Here is a 16,847-nt window from a genome sequence, read left to right on the forward strand (position 1 = left end):
TATTTATTTTATTTTATTTGTACTGTATACAAATATAATATTAATATTAAAAAATTCGTGCGCAACATGCAAATAGGTACTCCTTTTGAGACGAGACGACAGAGGAAGTATATATTTTCCGATCAACTTGAATTTGACGCAAGAGACCGAAAACGACGTAATCATAGTAAAAAACAATTCTCTCAATTGAAAAAAATAAAAATAAATAAATAAACGTTCAACCGAATTAAATTCGAAAACATGACCAAACTTGCTAATAACTTCTTACAATAAAAAGAAAATCAAAATTGACCTTCGAATTCTCTTTTATTAAGTCATTTCAATTCATACATCCACATCACATTTATAATAACTAGCACATTTTAAAAAATTGTATATATATTATTTTTTTCCACAAAATATCAAATAAAAATCATACAATTTATTACTATTATTTTTTATTTTTTTATTATTAAAAAATATTTCATATTGACAAAATTTATATTTTTTATCATGACAATTATAATTTTTCTATTTTGAGTAAAATTTATTAAATTTTATTATTTTTTTTTAACTGTCATCTAAATTAAAATTTAATTCTTTTTCTAGTAAAAAATATCATGTTCTTAGATTTTTTTTCTTTATTATAAAAATATATATATATATATGCTTGTATTTACTTTTCTTAAAATACGATAAAATGAACATATTAATTTAAAACAAAATTAAATTAAAAATAGAAAACAAACACATTTAAAATAATATATACCAGCCAATTAGAATTGGAATTTATTTCCGTCACTCAACGGCAGTAGGCAGCCCCAATTCCTCTTTTTAAATTTTTTTTTTTTTTTTTTTTTTTTTTTTTTTTTTTTTTTTTGTGGCCACAAACAGTCTTCTCCTACAAACACAAAACATTCCCACCCGTACAAAACACTAATCATTTCCTCAGGCTTCGGTTCATGGCCGGCACGTGCCCTCCGGCGCCGCCTCAGGTGATCGGCGCGGCGCTCATAGAGCTCTATAGAGCTGGTTCGCGTACTGGATCCCCACTCTCCGTCCGTATTTCCTCCCGCAGCTACGCCGTCCCGATCACCGCCGCGGATGCGGCGCAGGACGGACGTTTTCGAAGGGAAGGACCGTCGTGCATCTTCGTTGGACCAGTGGAAACCGCCAGTCAGGAGAATCTAGAAGCACTTTATCGTCAAGTGAGTAGTTGTGTTTGTTGATTTTTATGCAATTGTGTTCGATTTGCTTATTAACTTCATCTTAAAGGCTCGGGAGGCTTATTACAGCGGGGAACCACTGATAGTCGACGATATGTTCGATAGAGTCGAGGTAAGGCTTTAGTTTGAGCTAGCATTGGTTGTTGCATTTTATTGATTCCTAATTTCAATTTCAACTGTTTAACAGTTGAAATTACGGTGGTATGGATCAAAGTATGTTGTTAAGTATCCGAGATGCAGCCTCAGGCGGCAATCAACTTATGCAGATGCTGAGGTAATTTCACCAGTAAAGTGAGTTTACACAGTTTTGAAGTCTCTAATCTAATTTTGCATTATAGAATGTCGAACTATACATCATAGTGGAGTCTATTTTGTCCTACACTGCGCATTAGTGAAATTTAAATGTGACTGGGGAAGTTCTAGACAGTGAGTAGCTTACAAAGTATACTGCATTTCGAGTTAATTTGAGAATTTTTTGATTTTGGATATAAAGCTTAAGACTTGTTAATTGCAATTACATCACTGACATTAATCAGTCCTCGTGGTTTAGTTACAATCTCAATGATTTTGATGAGGGATGTATTTGATGTGGTTTTGAATACCATAAAGGTGCAGTCTATAAACAAGGAGATTAGCCTATTAGGGACCTTTTATTGCCCTTGAAATTATCCAACTTTGCTGGTTGTATGGATTTCGGGAATTTAATAATATGCTGCTAGCAATTTGAGAAAAACAAATGTCAGCTACTATCTATATATATTCTGAATGTGTGAATCTATATAATTAAAGTTGCCCAGCTATACAACTGCATGCTTGATAGACAGAGATCAAACTATGTTGTATTCAGAATGTGATTTGAACTCCGGGTTTTAGGCTTCTTCTACTTAACCTTGTGGTTATTCCTACCATGGTGTTTAAGTGTTTTTGGTCATATAACTTTCATATAGATTTATAGGACTTATTAAAATATCGTGGCAACCAATCTTTTCCTTTTCGCTTCACTTCAATATCGAATAACTTGTATGTAGGGCAGGAAGATCCTTCACAGGTTTTCGCATTGGCAAGTGTGTGGCTCTTGATTCTTGGTTTTGGATGTTCAGCCTGTCTAGTGCCTATAGTGTACACACTTTCTCAAGCTTATCAAGATGCATTCAGTCCAGATATATACATTAGTCCCCTGTCTGCACAAGGTTTCTTTTCAACACTTAATGCAATGCTCGTCATGGTGTTTGGCTCCATCATTGGCTATCCAATCGCATTATCTTCTGGTAATCGAATAGCATGTTCACACTGCTATGAAGTTCTTTTGATTTAAGTAGTTTTTTTTTGTTATTATTATTATTATTATTATTAGTGTTTTGGTAGAGTTGTTAATGAGCCAAAGTGAAAGGAACTTTTCATGTTTGAGTTGGCTTGTTAAAATATGTTTTTTTAGTAGGGCTTGCTATTTAAGCAAATTATAGCTTTACTTTTTTTTAGAAAAAAAAAAAAAATGCTTAAATTCAATTGGATAATTAACTAATAAGTATTATTATCAGTTTTATTATTCCCTATGTCCCACCTAATCATGTCCACATTGTTGTTTTCATTTTTTTTTAAAAATAATTATACACATTTATCTCATTTAAAATTTTCTAATTTATAATTTTTAAAATTTTAATTAAGACTATTAATTATCTTAATCATATTATAGGATAATTATTTTCACTAATACATTATTAATTATTTCTTAATTATCTACAGTAAATTGGACATGGTAAGTAGGATGGAAGGAGTAATTGTTTTATGTAAAAATTAAAATTAAGTGTAATAGTTTATTTTTAAATATCAAATATTAATTTAATTTCTTAACGAACACTATTGAGCGTCTATGAACACAGCTCGAGCTCATTTTGTTAACATAATAAGTTGAAATTTTTGTTCGTATTTGACTTGTTTAGCTTAACAAGCAAACATATAACAAATTTAAATGAGCTGAACTGAGCCAAACCCGCAAATAGTTCATTTGTTTTACAATATTGTTTTTTATTTCAAATCTTTTTAATAGAAAATGGACTTTGGATGTATTGTTTTAAATATAAAATATGTGTTGGATGTGGCATTTTGAATGAAAAATAAATGTTTGTTTGTTTGGTGTTTTGATTTGAATTTTTTTTTTTTTATGTGAGATATAAGAAATTATGTCGGCAATATAAAAAATAATAATTTATTTTGAATGTTGACTTTTGTAAGAAGATAAAATATATCATGTCGAAAAAAAAAGTTTGGAAGAACAAACCTTAAAGTTTTGAGTTTGATTATTTTGAATATGCAATAGGTATTTGATGTAATGTTTTTTAGTTGGGAAGTATTTTATTGCAAAAACAAGATAAAAAAACACAAACGACACACTTCATTGTGTTTTGGACCATTTATATAGAATTCAGTGATATTTCAAAGTTTATATTCTCTATGGATCCTTAGTGAAAAGTTGAGTATTTAGCTCGTAGGAATTTCGTCTTGAGATTGCTTTTTCATGCTTAATTCATTTTTTTCTTTTCTTATAACCATGCAGAATTTGCTTAACCTTGTTTTCCATTGACTATTTCTCTAAAACTTCATTTGTTGCTTTGTTTGTGTAAACAATATGCTGATATCAACAAAAATCATTTCATTAACCAATCCCGATACTTTTAGTAGTACAAATTTGATCTTAATACACATTCATTTAACAGAATGAATACTTTATCAGCATATGTGCTAATTATTGCGCTTGTATGCTTGAGTTTTTCTAAAAAAAACTTCTCGTAAACATATGTTGTAGATCATTTTTGTAGAAACCATAGAAAACCTTTAGGTGTGTTTCTTTTTAGCCTAAAGTTCCTTATGAAAATATGTTAAAATATTCTTTTTCTGAAAATTTCTACTCAGTCAATTTTCTTTAAGCTGATTGTTATGTCTTTAGGAATTTACCACTCTCGTTGGAATTCTCAATGATTGCATGTAGCATCACTATTACATCAGAAAGGAAACATAAGAACTTAAATTCATCCAAACTCCTAATATGTAAGTGTTTATTGAGCTTAATTATTCAAAACATCTGTTTTAATATTCAGTGCCTTCTTTCAGGGCTTATTTTATGCATTTACTGTGTGGTTATTGTGGTATTCAGCTGTTTGATTATGCCAAAAACTATATGAAATAAGAAAAAAATGAAAGAAAGTACAGTGGAGAATTTGTGAGGCAGACACTATTATATTATTGAATATAAGAAGCTTACAAATTCTCTGTACATTTCCAAGATTTAAGAATGTTAGGAATATTTGAGAACAATAGGGGGTTCAGATTTGACTAAGTCATTTCTTTCTTGAATGTCAACATCACAAACCATTTGTAAATTAGCTTCTGTTAATGCCCAATAGTATATGTAAAACATTGCTTATATATTAGTGAATTGCATCTTAATTTTTCCAATGCATGTAGTCGGAGCACTTCAAGGACTGTGGAAGAATGACTTGGTGGCATTGAAAGGGGCATGCCCAAACTGTGGTGAAGAGGTTTTGCATCTTGTTGAATTTATAATGTTCTTTTGAGCTGAGTTGGATAATAAACTAATCTCAAAATGGTGCATAATTCTATCATAACCTGAAGCATTACATTTAATTGCAGGTGTTTGCATTTGTTAGATCAGATCCATCTAATCACTCCCCGCAAAGAGCCGAGTGTCATGTATGTGAAAGCTCCTTGGAATTCCGAACAAAAGTAGAGGTACAACCTTGATATGATTTTCATCTTGAATCCTAATATGTTTTTTGTTTTGAATATGGATTCACATGCAACTACTTGATTCTAGTGTCTTGATCTGTTAGTGAATTGATCTTGGAATTGAGGTTTCAACACCTGAATTACATTTCAAGTGTGTTTTTCTGAAAGTATTGTATCCTCCAAATACAAGATTGTTATTAGGGTGTGTTTGTTTGTGGGTTTGGATTTTTGAATGATAAAAATTTGAATTTAAATAGTTGTTTGATAATATAAATAAATATTGATGTAACGTTTTGAATGTAAAATAAATTTATAGTATAATATAAAAAAAAAATAAGAATTGTTTGATTTGATATTTTTTTAGGAAAAAAAGAATCTGAATAATAAAATCCTTAGTTAAAACCCACAAAAAAAACACAAAGGGATTAATTTGTACTTCCAGCTCTTTGCCACCCTTGGCTGGGTTTTCCTCTGCTCATTTTATCTCTTAGGTCCTAAACATTTTGGTTTAATTCTGTATCTCTTCCCTATTGATAGCTTTTACCTAATTCAAAGATTCTTATGCAAAACTTGCTAATGGGTGAAGTCTCTCAATTCAGGGTTCAGCTTCTTTTCTCTTTATTTTATGTCATTAGTAAAGATTAATACCGAAAAATAAATAAATCGAAGACCCTTAGGTTGGTTTCTTCTACCTACATTGATTGTTGCTTTTCTCTAAGGTTGGTCACCCACTCTGCCTTTTTAGAAATCTTTTTTTTTCTTTTCTGTCACTTTTCCCCTTCTTCTCATGTTGAGATTCTTTGATTCTCTTATTTAAGGCTTAATTTTGTTGCATACTAAAACTGAAGTGCAATTTAGAGTTTATAATTCATGTCAAAGGTTGACTCTGAAATAAGCTGGAAAAACGAAACAAAAATAAATATTTTCAACTATAAAATGATCAATGCCTTGTACCTAAGTACGAAAATAAATATTTTCATGTTATGCCTATGTATAAGCACAACATGACTTTCTTTCGTTTCTTGTGAAATTTGTTTATGCATTGTTTCATGTTGGTTGCATTTTTTCAATGAGAACTCACAAATGAAGCACAGTCCTTGATACTTCACCACAATGAGCTCCATGTGATCAATTACTATGATTTTAAGTTCTTACTTATATGAGTAATCACAATATCGAAACAACTTATAACATTTTTGTATCAACATTTACTTATTTAACACATCATCACAAATCCTCCATGGATGGTTTATGTTTCTAAGTAACACTATAGTGTACCCTACCCCCATAAGGTGAATTATGGCATGGTGCAATCAATATTATCTGTTACCATGATTTAAATTTACTCTCTCATTTCTTAAAGTTAATAATATATTTCACACAAAAATGCACATTGCCAACAATTCTAGTTTGAGAAGAAAAAAAAAAAAAAACTTGTTCTATAGATTCTTGATTTATATTGGCAACATAAAACTGATCATCCTAACAATCATATTGCATGGATCTTGAATTATTATGAAGATGAACAAACTAAGGATTACAAACACGATTTCTGAGAAGAAGCACATTATATAAAAACCCATGTCAATTGGTGTCCTATTTATTCCCTCGACTATTGGTGATTGTCTGTTACAACTGGAAGTGACTAAGATCTTTGTGCGGTAATTTGCTAATTCTTATAGAGATGGTGGTAGAATTGTATACTTGGAATATAATTCACAGATAGATTAATCATGTTTGTCGCTAGGATGGTGTGTTACGGCAAAAATCTCTTATCCGACCTTTTAATGACTGCAGCAATCTACCTCAAGACCAGGCAGACGATGGGTGTATGGTCGCATATACCTAATTCGGTCCAGGTCTAGACATCAAAGATGGGGTTGAGGTGGAGGTTTTCCTGCCTGTGTCCTTCATTAATTCAGATCTCTTGTACAGAAAGAACCAGGTTATTTCTTTTCTTCGACTTTGAAAATATCGTAGGGTAACAAATTGTTGAACATGATTAAATCCATCCCTTTCTTGATCCAGAAAACTGCATAGAACCCTACAATATATGCTCAATGCATTTTGTAGTTTGTTTTTGCCATTGGAGGGCAGCTCCACTGCCTATTGTATCGAACAAGACTCCTAGCATTTTTACAGGGTAATATGAAAATGGCATTTAAACACGTAAGCAAGTTCATCTGATGAGTTAAGGATTCAATTAGGATCTGGTGCCGAATCGCCTTATGTTTTTTAGGTGTTAAAATTTCTTAGTATAATGGTTTAGTAGATGTTTTTCTCATAGATTTATACCATAGTTCAATAAGTGTTTGATCTTTAAATATTAATCATTATTTCAAAACGTAATACAAATTAAGAAAAAATTGCAAAATATCTTCATTAGTGTCTTATAATATTAATAGGACATTTGTATAAGTATAATGACGCAAAAAGTAAATATAACTCTTAGAAGTGGAATGAGGAAATACTATTTATTTCTATACAGTACATCAACTCTTAGAATTGGCATATTAATATTAATATTAATGCTTACTATACGGAAAAATTGCAAAAGTCGTTGTTTCTGTCCGCGTGACGTTCACACCACGTGCCGTCACATGCGATCAAATGATAGAAATAACGATTTTCGCAAACATGTATAGGATACATTTTGCCAACAAGATAAATAGAGAACAAAAGTGATAATGGGTATACACGTAGGATATTTTTCACATTTTCTCTTTACTAAAGTTGGATATTTTTCACATTGAGTGATACCAAACATACCCTGATATTGGTAACAACCTACGCTAGAATACCAAACATTACTATAAAATACACAACTGCACAACAAAACATCTTACTGAAAACCACCTAAAGATTCCATCCTCCCCAAGTGTTGACATCAAAAGTACTAAGCTCCAAACATGAAAACACGATTACTTCGAAAAGAGAAGATAACATGAACACAAGCAGACAATCGAAGTGCTAACACTGCAGATTGGTAAAAGAAAAGTCGGTCATTAGGTTCCCATTAGTTGCCCTCAAGTTCCTCGACTCGCATCCTCAAATTTTGAATTGTATTACTCAAATCAGCGACAAGAAGTGCAGTTTTGCGCTTCTCGTCAGCCTCCAATTCCTCAATACTCTTTAAGTCACCATTCTTCTGGAGATACTCTCCTAAAATTCCCTCTGCTTTATAATCATCGGCCCGAGCAAGCCAACCGTAAAACCCGTCTCCCAAACTATCAGCAGCTCCAATATACTCCTTCTTCCCGTGATGATCAACCTCGTATTCCCTCTCAAACATAATCCCATCATAAAACCCCGACCAGTTTTTCATGAATTCCACCACGGCATATCTGCCGCCTGGTAGCAGTCGAACTCTGACCGGATTAAATCCCCTCTCAGTCAGATCATTCTTGATCCTCACACTGCTCCCAACATCATTGACGTTGGCCAGGATTCCCATCCACGGCCACACAAACATGTCCTTCGAATTATGGCTTTCCAAAATATGCTCGAGGGATAATCCTTCAAGCTCAGAAGATAGGTCTTCAGGTTCAAGATCATTTTTTATGAACCTGACGAGTCCCAAATGTTTTCCCTTGTGCTTGATCCCCTTGTTCTGCGAGCCCTTTCCGAGATCCGTGGCATGTTGCAGGAGATCCTTGTATGGATGGACTAGCTTCTTTTTCCCGGGGCAATACGGGCACCTGTAAAGCTTGTCTGAAAACCTCACTTTATGACTCTCTTTCTTCAACTGGTCATAGCACCGATCGATGTATTCCTCCAGCTCAGACTCACTTATGTCGGTCTCGTCTTCAGATGAGTAAGACATCTTTCCCTGAAGCCTAAAGACAACGTCAATATAATGATTCTATGTAATTCTATTACATTTTAAACCTAAAACCCTAACAATGAAATACTTCATTTGCTGCATACAAAATACTTCGTTTGTATTTCAAACTCTTTTCAGCACGATGCCTTTTCCAATAAAATAATTTTTCTCCTAAAAAGGATTATATCCACAACTTATTTTCTATTCAAAACATCACATTCAACACTTGTAATTCAAAACATAACATTCAACAAATAGTTTCAATTTAAACTATCAAATGCAAAAGTTATTTATATTTAAGACAGTTCAAATCCAAAACATTTATACATCACCGTATTAGAACCAATCAATCCACACTGTTTCAAACATGCAATAGAAATACAATACAGAAGGACAAAATCCTAAAAAAGTTTCAGTAATCCACACAAATGATTTTGCCCAATAAGCCTTCTAAGATCCAGCTTTCATAAATTGCAAACACAAAATTCACCAAGTATTTTTTCGAGATGAGTCATTATATTGTTCAGTTAATTCACCCACCCAACATATCTTCAAGATGCAAAGAAATTCACAAAGATCTCTACCATTTCTAAATTTCATTTCCAAAAGTGGAGCACAGAAACAAACATGCAAAATTCAAGCCAACATTGGAAGATTGGTAGGAACTGTAACCATAGTAAAATCCATCCAAGTGATAATCCTTTATCTACTTCAATAGTTTCTCAAACATCAATTTATATGCCAAAATGCTTCGAAAAACATTCCCATTCATACCTTCGTCTAAATCTCGCTCGGAAACAAATAAATAGGTGCGATCGACTCGGAAGTGTACAAATTTACAATATATAACAATATTGTAAACGAGAAATGTGCATATGAGAAAATCAAGCCCCAAAATTGAAATTCCTCCGCAAACTTGGAAAATGTAACCCACAGCACGAAGACTTGGAGACTAAAAATTCTGCACAATGAAAAATCCGAACAGGAGAGAGAGATAGAGAACTTACTAAGTGGAGACGTAACTGTTCCGGCAGGGACGATGGGAGGGAATGCGTGCGTAGCTCTGTGGTTTAATTAGGGTTTCGAAACGCAGAGAGAATTCGTCCACTCCATGTCACTCCGAAATCACAGACTAATAGTGAAAGATACGTGTTAATTTTTTGAAAAAAATTAGTTTTTAGTCTTATAATTATTTTTTTATCATTTTAGTCCTGAATGGTACAAGAGGCATAGAAGAAATTAAAGTTCTTTTTCTTTTTTTCCTATTTCTTTTTTCCATTTTTTTTTTCATTACTCTATTGTTGTATCAAGAGAAATCGAAAAAATTAAAAGTTTTTACCATTTTTATTTTCTTTCGCGCACACAAAAAAAGTCAGCAATTCACAGTTCTAAATATATTAAAATTGAAATTGAACTAGTAAAAAATGAAATCTATATGCAATTTTGCCTACCCTTATCTCGGAGTTTGAAAATTAGTTCCAACACTGTATGTATATATGTATGGTTAAAACTTTAAGTTTATATCTAGCACATGCCAATTTAAACCACAACCATGTACTCGAAGTTTATTACGAGACTTCACAATCGAATAATATGTACAATATATGTTCAATTATCTTGTCAGTATGATCTTTCGAATACAACATTAAACTCTAGACTTTCTTTTTACTTAAAAATTTCTTTAATATCTTAGTATACTTTACTAGTACTTAAACAATCAAATTTAACTCTAAATAACCAAATCAAATCTAAATTTGGTATACATACACATACTCGATCCGTTGTCATTCCTATAATGAATTAGATATATTTTACAACCACTTGACTTTCCATTCGGCGTCAACCCAATTAGAGATGGCAACACGGGGAATATGAACAAGCTTCCCTTGATGGCCTTCGCCGGTTTTTTTCCCTTCGGACACTCTCTTTTCAAATTCCTTCGTCATATCCCTAAAAACCACATACTCAAGATTATGCAAATGCTCGATCCCCATAGGCACCTCCATCATTGCCTTGCAATCCCCTATTTTGAATTCACGAAGACTAGACATACATTCCTCATTCACTCTCATCCATTTCAACCCTTCCATCCCATAAACATACAATGTCTCAAGTTTTCGAAAACCTCCAAACTTGAAATGCAAGCCTTCTCCTTCATACGCGCTAAATATCCCAAGGACTTTCAAATTCGGCAAAACTTGAAGACATGCAATTGGATCGTCACGTAATTTGCTCCATCTCAAATATAAAAGCGTTAGAGCATTAAGAGAAGGTATCCATTGCGGCAACTTTTCTAGACATCCTTCCAAGATAAGTGTCCTTAGAAAGCGTAAACTCGCACGAGGCATAGAGTAGTTTAGATCAATTACCTCACCTTCATCAATCGACTCAATAGAAAGTGCACTTAACCAAGTAAGGTGTTCAAGGGATGAGCAAAGATCCTTTGCATCTTCCTTTCGCAACTTTGTAATCGCCAACCTTCGCAATTCTTTCAACTTCCCTATTTCTCTTACAACTTCCGTGCTCGCATCCACAAAACAAAGCTTTTGCAAGAACGTTAATTGTCCAATCCCATATGGCGCCTTAAAGCTTTGAACATGATCGAATGGTGGATAATCAAGAAAGTCTTTGTACCTATACACTATGAGATACCTTAGCCTTTGAAGCTTTAATATTTCAACCGGCAACTCCGTGACTTTACTTCCCTTGAGATCTAATATCTCCAACTTCACGAGGTTTCGAATTAGTTTTGGAATCAATGACACATTTGTGTTCCTTAGGCTCAAGTATTTGAGATGATATAACTTGAACACCTCGTTTGGTATTTCATCCAATGGAGCTCTTCTCAAGTCCAATATCTTAAGCATTCTACATTCGCCGCGCAATACTTTGCATACGATTGGCCGCCACTCCAATTCTCCGGAGCCAGAGAAAATAAGGGTGCTAAGATATTTCAAATTATTGATCTTCTCAATGTAAGAAACACAACTATCCTCAAGTGAAAGGCGTCGAATGCGATCTTTTAGTTTAATTTCTCTCGGTTGCTCGACACTTGCTAAAATGTTCCTCTCCCTCGCCTTTGAAATAATGTATTCTCGCACAATATCATGAATACGGAAGTTTCTTGGCCTTCCATCTTTAGATGTTGTGGCTACTCGAATCAAACTTCTATTCGAAAGCTCATTGAGATATCTTTCCGTTATTTCTTCCATCATCTTCCCTTGTTCGACCTCCACGAATCCTTCTGCGACCCACAAACGAATCATCGTAGATTTCTCGATCAATGCATCTTCGGGAAAGATGCTTAAGTATAGAAGACAATCTTTCAAGTAGTATGGCAAATCATTGTAACTCAGAGATAATAGTTTCCATATCCTCAAAAGATCAACACCATCGACTTTTGATTCAATCCTGAGGCTAAACTTAATCCATTCTTCGATCTTATTTCTCTTCAAAGCTAAAGCGCCACCGATAACGACAATGGCGAGAGGTAATCCCCCACACCTCTTCAAGATGTTTTCAGAAATTTCTTTAAGATGATCGGGACACAAGCCGTCTCGAAATGCCTTCATGTAAAATAACTCCTCTGCTCTTTGTGGAGGCAATGGTTGTAGAGGATAGATATGCCCGTCGTTTTCGTAAGATGCTGCATCGCCTATGTTGTTCGATCGAGTGGTGACGATAATGCAGCCACGACCATGTGTATTTCTCCTTGGAAATACGTATCGTAGCGCTTCCCAGAGATTCGTGCTCCAAACGTCATCTAGAACAACAATATACGTCTTGTCTCGAAGAAATTCATGAGCAAACTCTCGTAAACCATCGACATTCATGGCTTCCAATCCTAATGGAACTTCTTGTTTTACCTCTTTCAGCAGCTTCTTGATCAAGTCTACCAAAAGATTCCCGACTTCGTATGTCTTAGAAACGGTGATCCACACATGATGATCGATGTTTTGTTGCACCGATGGATCATCATAGACCTTTTTTACGAGAGTAGTCTTACCCAACCCAGCCATTCCCACTACCGAAATGACTTTAAGATTGTAATCAGCCGCGGAAATCCACTCGATGAGTTGCTTCTTAGGCCTCTCGATCCCCACAACGTTTGCCTCTGCCAATAGTAGGGCGTCTCCTCGACCATCATAGTAGGCATTGCTCACGATGGTGCTAGGACTTGTTTGAGGAAGCGTCATAACCATATCTTTAAATGTTTTGAAAGTATTTTGAAGTCGGTTTCGTAGTGTTTTGATATCAGAAGCCAACTTGTGTTTAGCAAGCAAGTTTTTCAGAGTGTCGAAATTTTTTTACACGCCCACGGATCGTGCTACTCGATAGGAGCATGTAGCTCTCGAGAGCATCTTCGGTATCGTAGGCAATTTCTTGCACTTGCCTCACTAATTCTTTGAGTTTGGTATCGGTTTCTTCTCCGGCATCGGCATCCCTAAGAAATGCCCTCAAATGTTGTAGCTCGTCGTGAATGATCTTGGCCTCGTCTCCAAGCCCTCCAAGTAGCTTTTGCTCATCTCCAAGCCATGTCGAAAGTTGGCTAAGTAAAGAGGCCACGGCGCCCTCGGCCATATGTGGGATTCCTGCGTGAAATACAAATAAGTTGTTGCGTTTTTAGGGATCGTTATGCCTATCATCAACTAGCATCCTATAGGTTTGTGTTTGTGCTTTATGTTTAAACAGTAGTTGAATGTGATAATTTTTTTTAAATGAAATATTATATTTATAAGGAGAATGATGTGAATTGCCTCATAGATAAACTAAAAATTGGCGACGGTTACAGTGTTGAATATAAAATTCAGTACTGTGTTGAATAGCATACCGTGTTAACAGACATCGCATAATATTACCACAGACAATACATTATATGTGTTAATATAATACAAATACAATACATACTCTAGTCTCATAGAATATACACAATACTTAATTTTAGCACACGATATACTTTTATATAACATACTTATAATTATGAACAAACAACACGTACTTTTATTACGCAAAACAATGTTGTGTATAGTAAGGACGTATGTTGTTTGTATATATACGTGTGCTAATTTAGTACAATGTTTATTTTTCCAAATCAGTACACCTTAACCATTCCCCCAAAAATTATCTTATAGAGTAAAGAATATCTTTTTCGAAAACTTTTGGTGTTCATTTTGTTGTGTTCTGAAAGATTTGTTCTTTTGTTATTTCAAATCGACGTAACACTATTCATCTTGCATGATTTTCAATAATTATATTTTTTTTTCTCTCATAAAATGTCATATAAAAATGCAATTTTAATAAAAATCTAAATTTAACATTTCATTTCAAATCAATTCAAACGAAATAACCAACCATACCTTGTAAATAAATATTTGGAGCTTTAACAAAAACAAACAAACAACAAAAATAAAGTTCAAACCAATTAGTATATAAACCTTATCTTATTAGTTCAACAAAAAGATTTCATTAGTCCGTAAAGAATAACCTGAAATATAGAGGTAAACTTATGACCGTGAGTTCAAACCTTCGACATGTCAAGATTACACTCAGTCAAATAATGATTGCAGATTCCAAAGAAAAAAAAAATCTCATTAAATAAATTTTGTATGATAACATTAATAATCGTTTCTAATTATTTTTATTATAAAATAATAATAATATCAGACACTATTTCTTATAAAATAGATTATTTCATTCATATAATATAATATCAAATTATTACCATGTAAAGTCAAACATTTCAGACAATTATTATACTGATTCAAACCAAACAAGTCCAATATAACAGTTATTTATTTTCCATATCTTATGTCGTTGGTACGGTAGATTTTATCATAGATTTTTACTATTCAATTTTTTTTTTTTTACTTCAAAAAATATAACATCAAAAATTACTTTTTTTTTTATATTATATTACAAATTTATTTTATATTTAAAATATCACATCAACCTCTATTTATATCACATCAAACAACTATTCAAATTCAACTTTTTATTATTCAAAAATTCAAACCCAAAACCTAAAACTTACAAACAAACACACCCTTAGGATTTTTTTTTAAAACTAAAATTAATATTCTATGAAAAAAAACAAAAATCAATAAATATATATTATTTTTCCACAAATATTGTATTAAAATATTATTTAATTAAACTTAAAATGAAAATAACTCAAATTCAAATCAAAACCAAAAAATGACACTGTAAGCAAATTAATTAAAATTAAATTAATCTCCGGTTGATTAATAAGAAATAAAAAGAGTTTATTCACTTGGAGTTATTATTATTTTCTATTATTATTATCTAAAAAATATTATATCGAATAATTATTTTCCATAAAAATAACACAACTATTTTTATCTTAAAAGAAGAAAAAAAATTCAGTAGGCAAACCCAAAAAGTTGTGAGTAAATAAACAAATTAATTACCTCAATAAGATCACTTCCTTGAAAAATTGATTGGAGCAGAAGGGTCTTCCTTTTTTTATTTTTTTTGGGGGGGGGGGGGGGGGGGGGGGGGGAGGGGGTGGGGTGGGTTTGAAGAAATTAAGAATATGAACCAAGAACAATGATACAAAGAAAAACAACAGATGAAAAGATGGAACTGAGGTGCATCAAAACATTAAATTTAATCTGAATTTATAGGGCTTCATTTCAACTTTTGGTATATATAATTTTATGCATATGGTCATTTTTTATTTAAATGTAGCTTTCAAATTAAATGGAAATCATTTTTTTAATCATAGCAACTTGCTCGTTAAATTATATATATGATTGAACTTATGTGCTAGCAATGGGACAACATGATTCGATTCACTAAAAATGCACAAAACACTCTGTGTTTTATTTATTGCGTGAAATTTTTCTGCATTAATGTAAAATTTGCACGAAATACCCTCATTGTTCAAAATTGATATTCGTTTCTAAATAAAGACCTAAATTATACAAGTTTTATAAAAATAAAAAATGTAAAATATCTTAAATAATTTTTTTGAATAAAATAAATAAATAAATAAATAATTGATCAATAATTTATTTTTACAATTTTTGTAAAAATTAGATAATAATTTATCTTAAAAAAGTATAAAATGAAGAATTATTTATTTATTTATTTTATTCAAAAAATTTATTTAACATATTTTACATTTTTTATTTATATAAAATTTGCGTAATTTAGGTGAATCAAACATCAATTTTCTTTATTTGGAATCAAACATTAATTTTGGACAAAGAAGGTGTTTCATGCAAACTTTATATTAACATAAAGGAATTTCATGCAATAAATAAAAAACAAGATTTTTTTTGTGCATTTTTACTAAAATACAAGGGGTGTTATATAATTTATTCTTTTTTTATTTGTTTTTTTTATAGTAAATTAAAAGTTATTTCGTCTGTCCTAAAATAAATATTTTATTAGGAAATGCCACAGAATCTAATGAATAATAGTATTAAATTGAAATGAATAGATATAAATAGTTGAAAGAAGTCGATAAAATTATAATTAGGGATGGTTTTGAAAAAAGCATGAATAATTTTATTGTATAATAGGGACTACGGTTACTAAATAAAAAAATAAGATAATTGTTTTGAGACGAACGAAAATAAAAAAATAAAAGAACTCTTTTTGTGAACATAATATTTTATTGATGAGTTAGGTTTGATCACTATAATATATACAGACATTGACCCAATGTTCAAAGATATATATACCTAATATATACATACATTAATCCGCAACGAAATGGATGTAGTAGCGTTAGCTTGTTAAAAATCCATAGTTTTTACTTGATCCCGACTGAGATATATGATGTATATAACATTTCGAAACGATCTATTAATCTACAGTTTCATCTATCACTGTTTATATGGCAAAGTTTTTAAAACTTTTGGGACTGTTTATACAATATTTTTGAAGATGTTGATAATATTTAATTTTTTATTTTTAAAAAAAATCAAATTTAATATATATATTTTAATAAAATATTCAACAATATACTTACTTTTTAATTTTTTTTCAAATTTCAAAACTCTAAAAATATATCACTGTCACCTTATTACTCTCTCCATCCCTTAACA

The 16,847-nt window shown here is 32.0% G+C and overlaps 3 protein-coding genes across 4 annotated transcripts; 1 reads left to right on the plus strand and 2 right to left on the minus strand.

Moving 5' to 3' along the window:
• Window positions 1-864: 864 nt before the first annotated feature.
• LOC127253921 (PGR5-like protein 1B, chloroplastic) lies at window positions 865-7,142 on the plus strand. The gene is made up of 7 exons (XM_051278736.1): window positions 865-1,187; window positions 1,255-1,317; window positions 1,393-1,479; window positions 2,239-2,473; window positions 4,668-4,741; window positions 4,854-4,952; window positions 6,747-7,142. Exons 1-7 carry the CDS (start codon window positions 942-944, stop codon window positions 6,831-6,833), a joined length of 891 nt encoding a protein of 296 aa, XP_051134693.1. The 5' UTR covers window positions 865-941; the 3' UTR covers window positions 6,834-7,142.
• A 455-nt stretch (window positions 7,143-7,597) lies between these two features.
• LOC127253503 (protein INVOLVED IN DE NOVO 2-like) lies at window positions 7,598-9,935 on the minus strand. Of its 2 annotated transcripts, none has more exons than XM_051278132.1 (2): window positions 9,780-9,922; window positions 7,598-8,778 (listed from the first exon to the last, which is right to left on the minus strand). In XM_051278132.1, the coding sequence occupies exon 2, from the start codon at window positions 8,770-8,772 to the stop codon at window positions 7,966-7,968; it is 807 nt and encodes a 268-aa protein (XP_051134089.1). In that variant the 5' UTR covers window positions 8,773-8,778; window positions 9,780-9,922; the 3' UTR covers window positions 7,598-7,965. The 2 variants fall into 2 exon arrangements, with proteins under 2 accessions (XP_051134089.1, XP_051134088.1); XM_051278131.1 differs by having other exon boundaries at window positions 7,600-8,785; window positions 9,780-9,935.
• A 394-nt stretch (window positions 9,936-10,329) lies between these two features.
• On the minus strand, window positions 10,330-15,274 carry LOC127253799 (disease resistance protein RPM1-like). Its single transcript, XM_051278568.1, has 2 exons — window positions 15,201-15,274; window positions 10,330-13,364 (listed from the first exon to the last, which is right to left on the minus strand). Exon 2 carries the CDS (start codon window positions 12,972-12,974, stop codon window positions 10,584-10,586), a length of 2,391 nt encoding a protein of 796 aa, XP_051134525.1. The 5' UTR covers window positions 12,975-13,364; window positions 15,201-15,274; the 3' UTR covers window positions 10,330-10,583.
• Window positions 15,275-16,847: the final 1,573 nt, after the last annotated feature.

Source organism: Andrographis paniculata, unplaced genomic scaffold, assembly GCF_009805555.1.
Source record: "Andrographis paniculata isolate CXL003 unplaced genomic scaffold, ASM980555v1 Contig51END, whole genome shotgun sequence".
Taxonomy (NCBI): Eukaryota; Viridiplantae; Streptophyta; class Magnoliopsida; order Lamiales; family Acanthaceae; genus Andrographis; species Andrographis paniculata.

Bases quoted from the DNA above. Each gene is read 5' to 3' on its own strand.
- LOC127253921 (XM_051278736.1), top strand. From the start codon at position 942: ATGGCCGGCACGTGCCCTCCGGCGCCGCCTCAGGTGATCGGCGCGGCG. The intron at 4,742-4,853 runs GTTTTGCATCTT...ATTTAATTGCAG, and splicing joins GCCCAAACTGTGGTGAAGAG to GTGTTTGCATTTGTTAGATC. The intron at 4,953-6,746 runs GTACAACCTTGA...TAATGACTGCAG, and splicing joins AATTCCGAACAAAAGTAGAG to CAATCTACCTCAAGACCAGG.
- LOC127253799 (XM_051278568.1), bottom strand. From the start codon at position 12,974: ATGGTTATGACGCTTCCTCAAACAAGTCCTAGCACCATCGTGAGCAAT.
- LOC127253503 (XM_051278132.1), bottom strand. From the start codon at position 8,772: ATGTCTTACTCATCTGAAGACGAGACCGACATAAGTGAGTCTGAGCTG.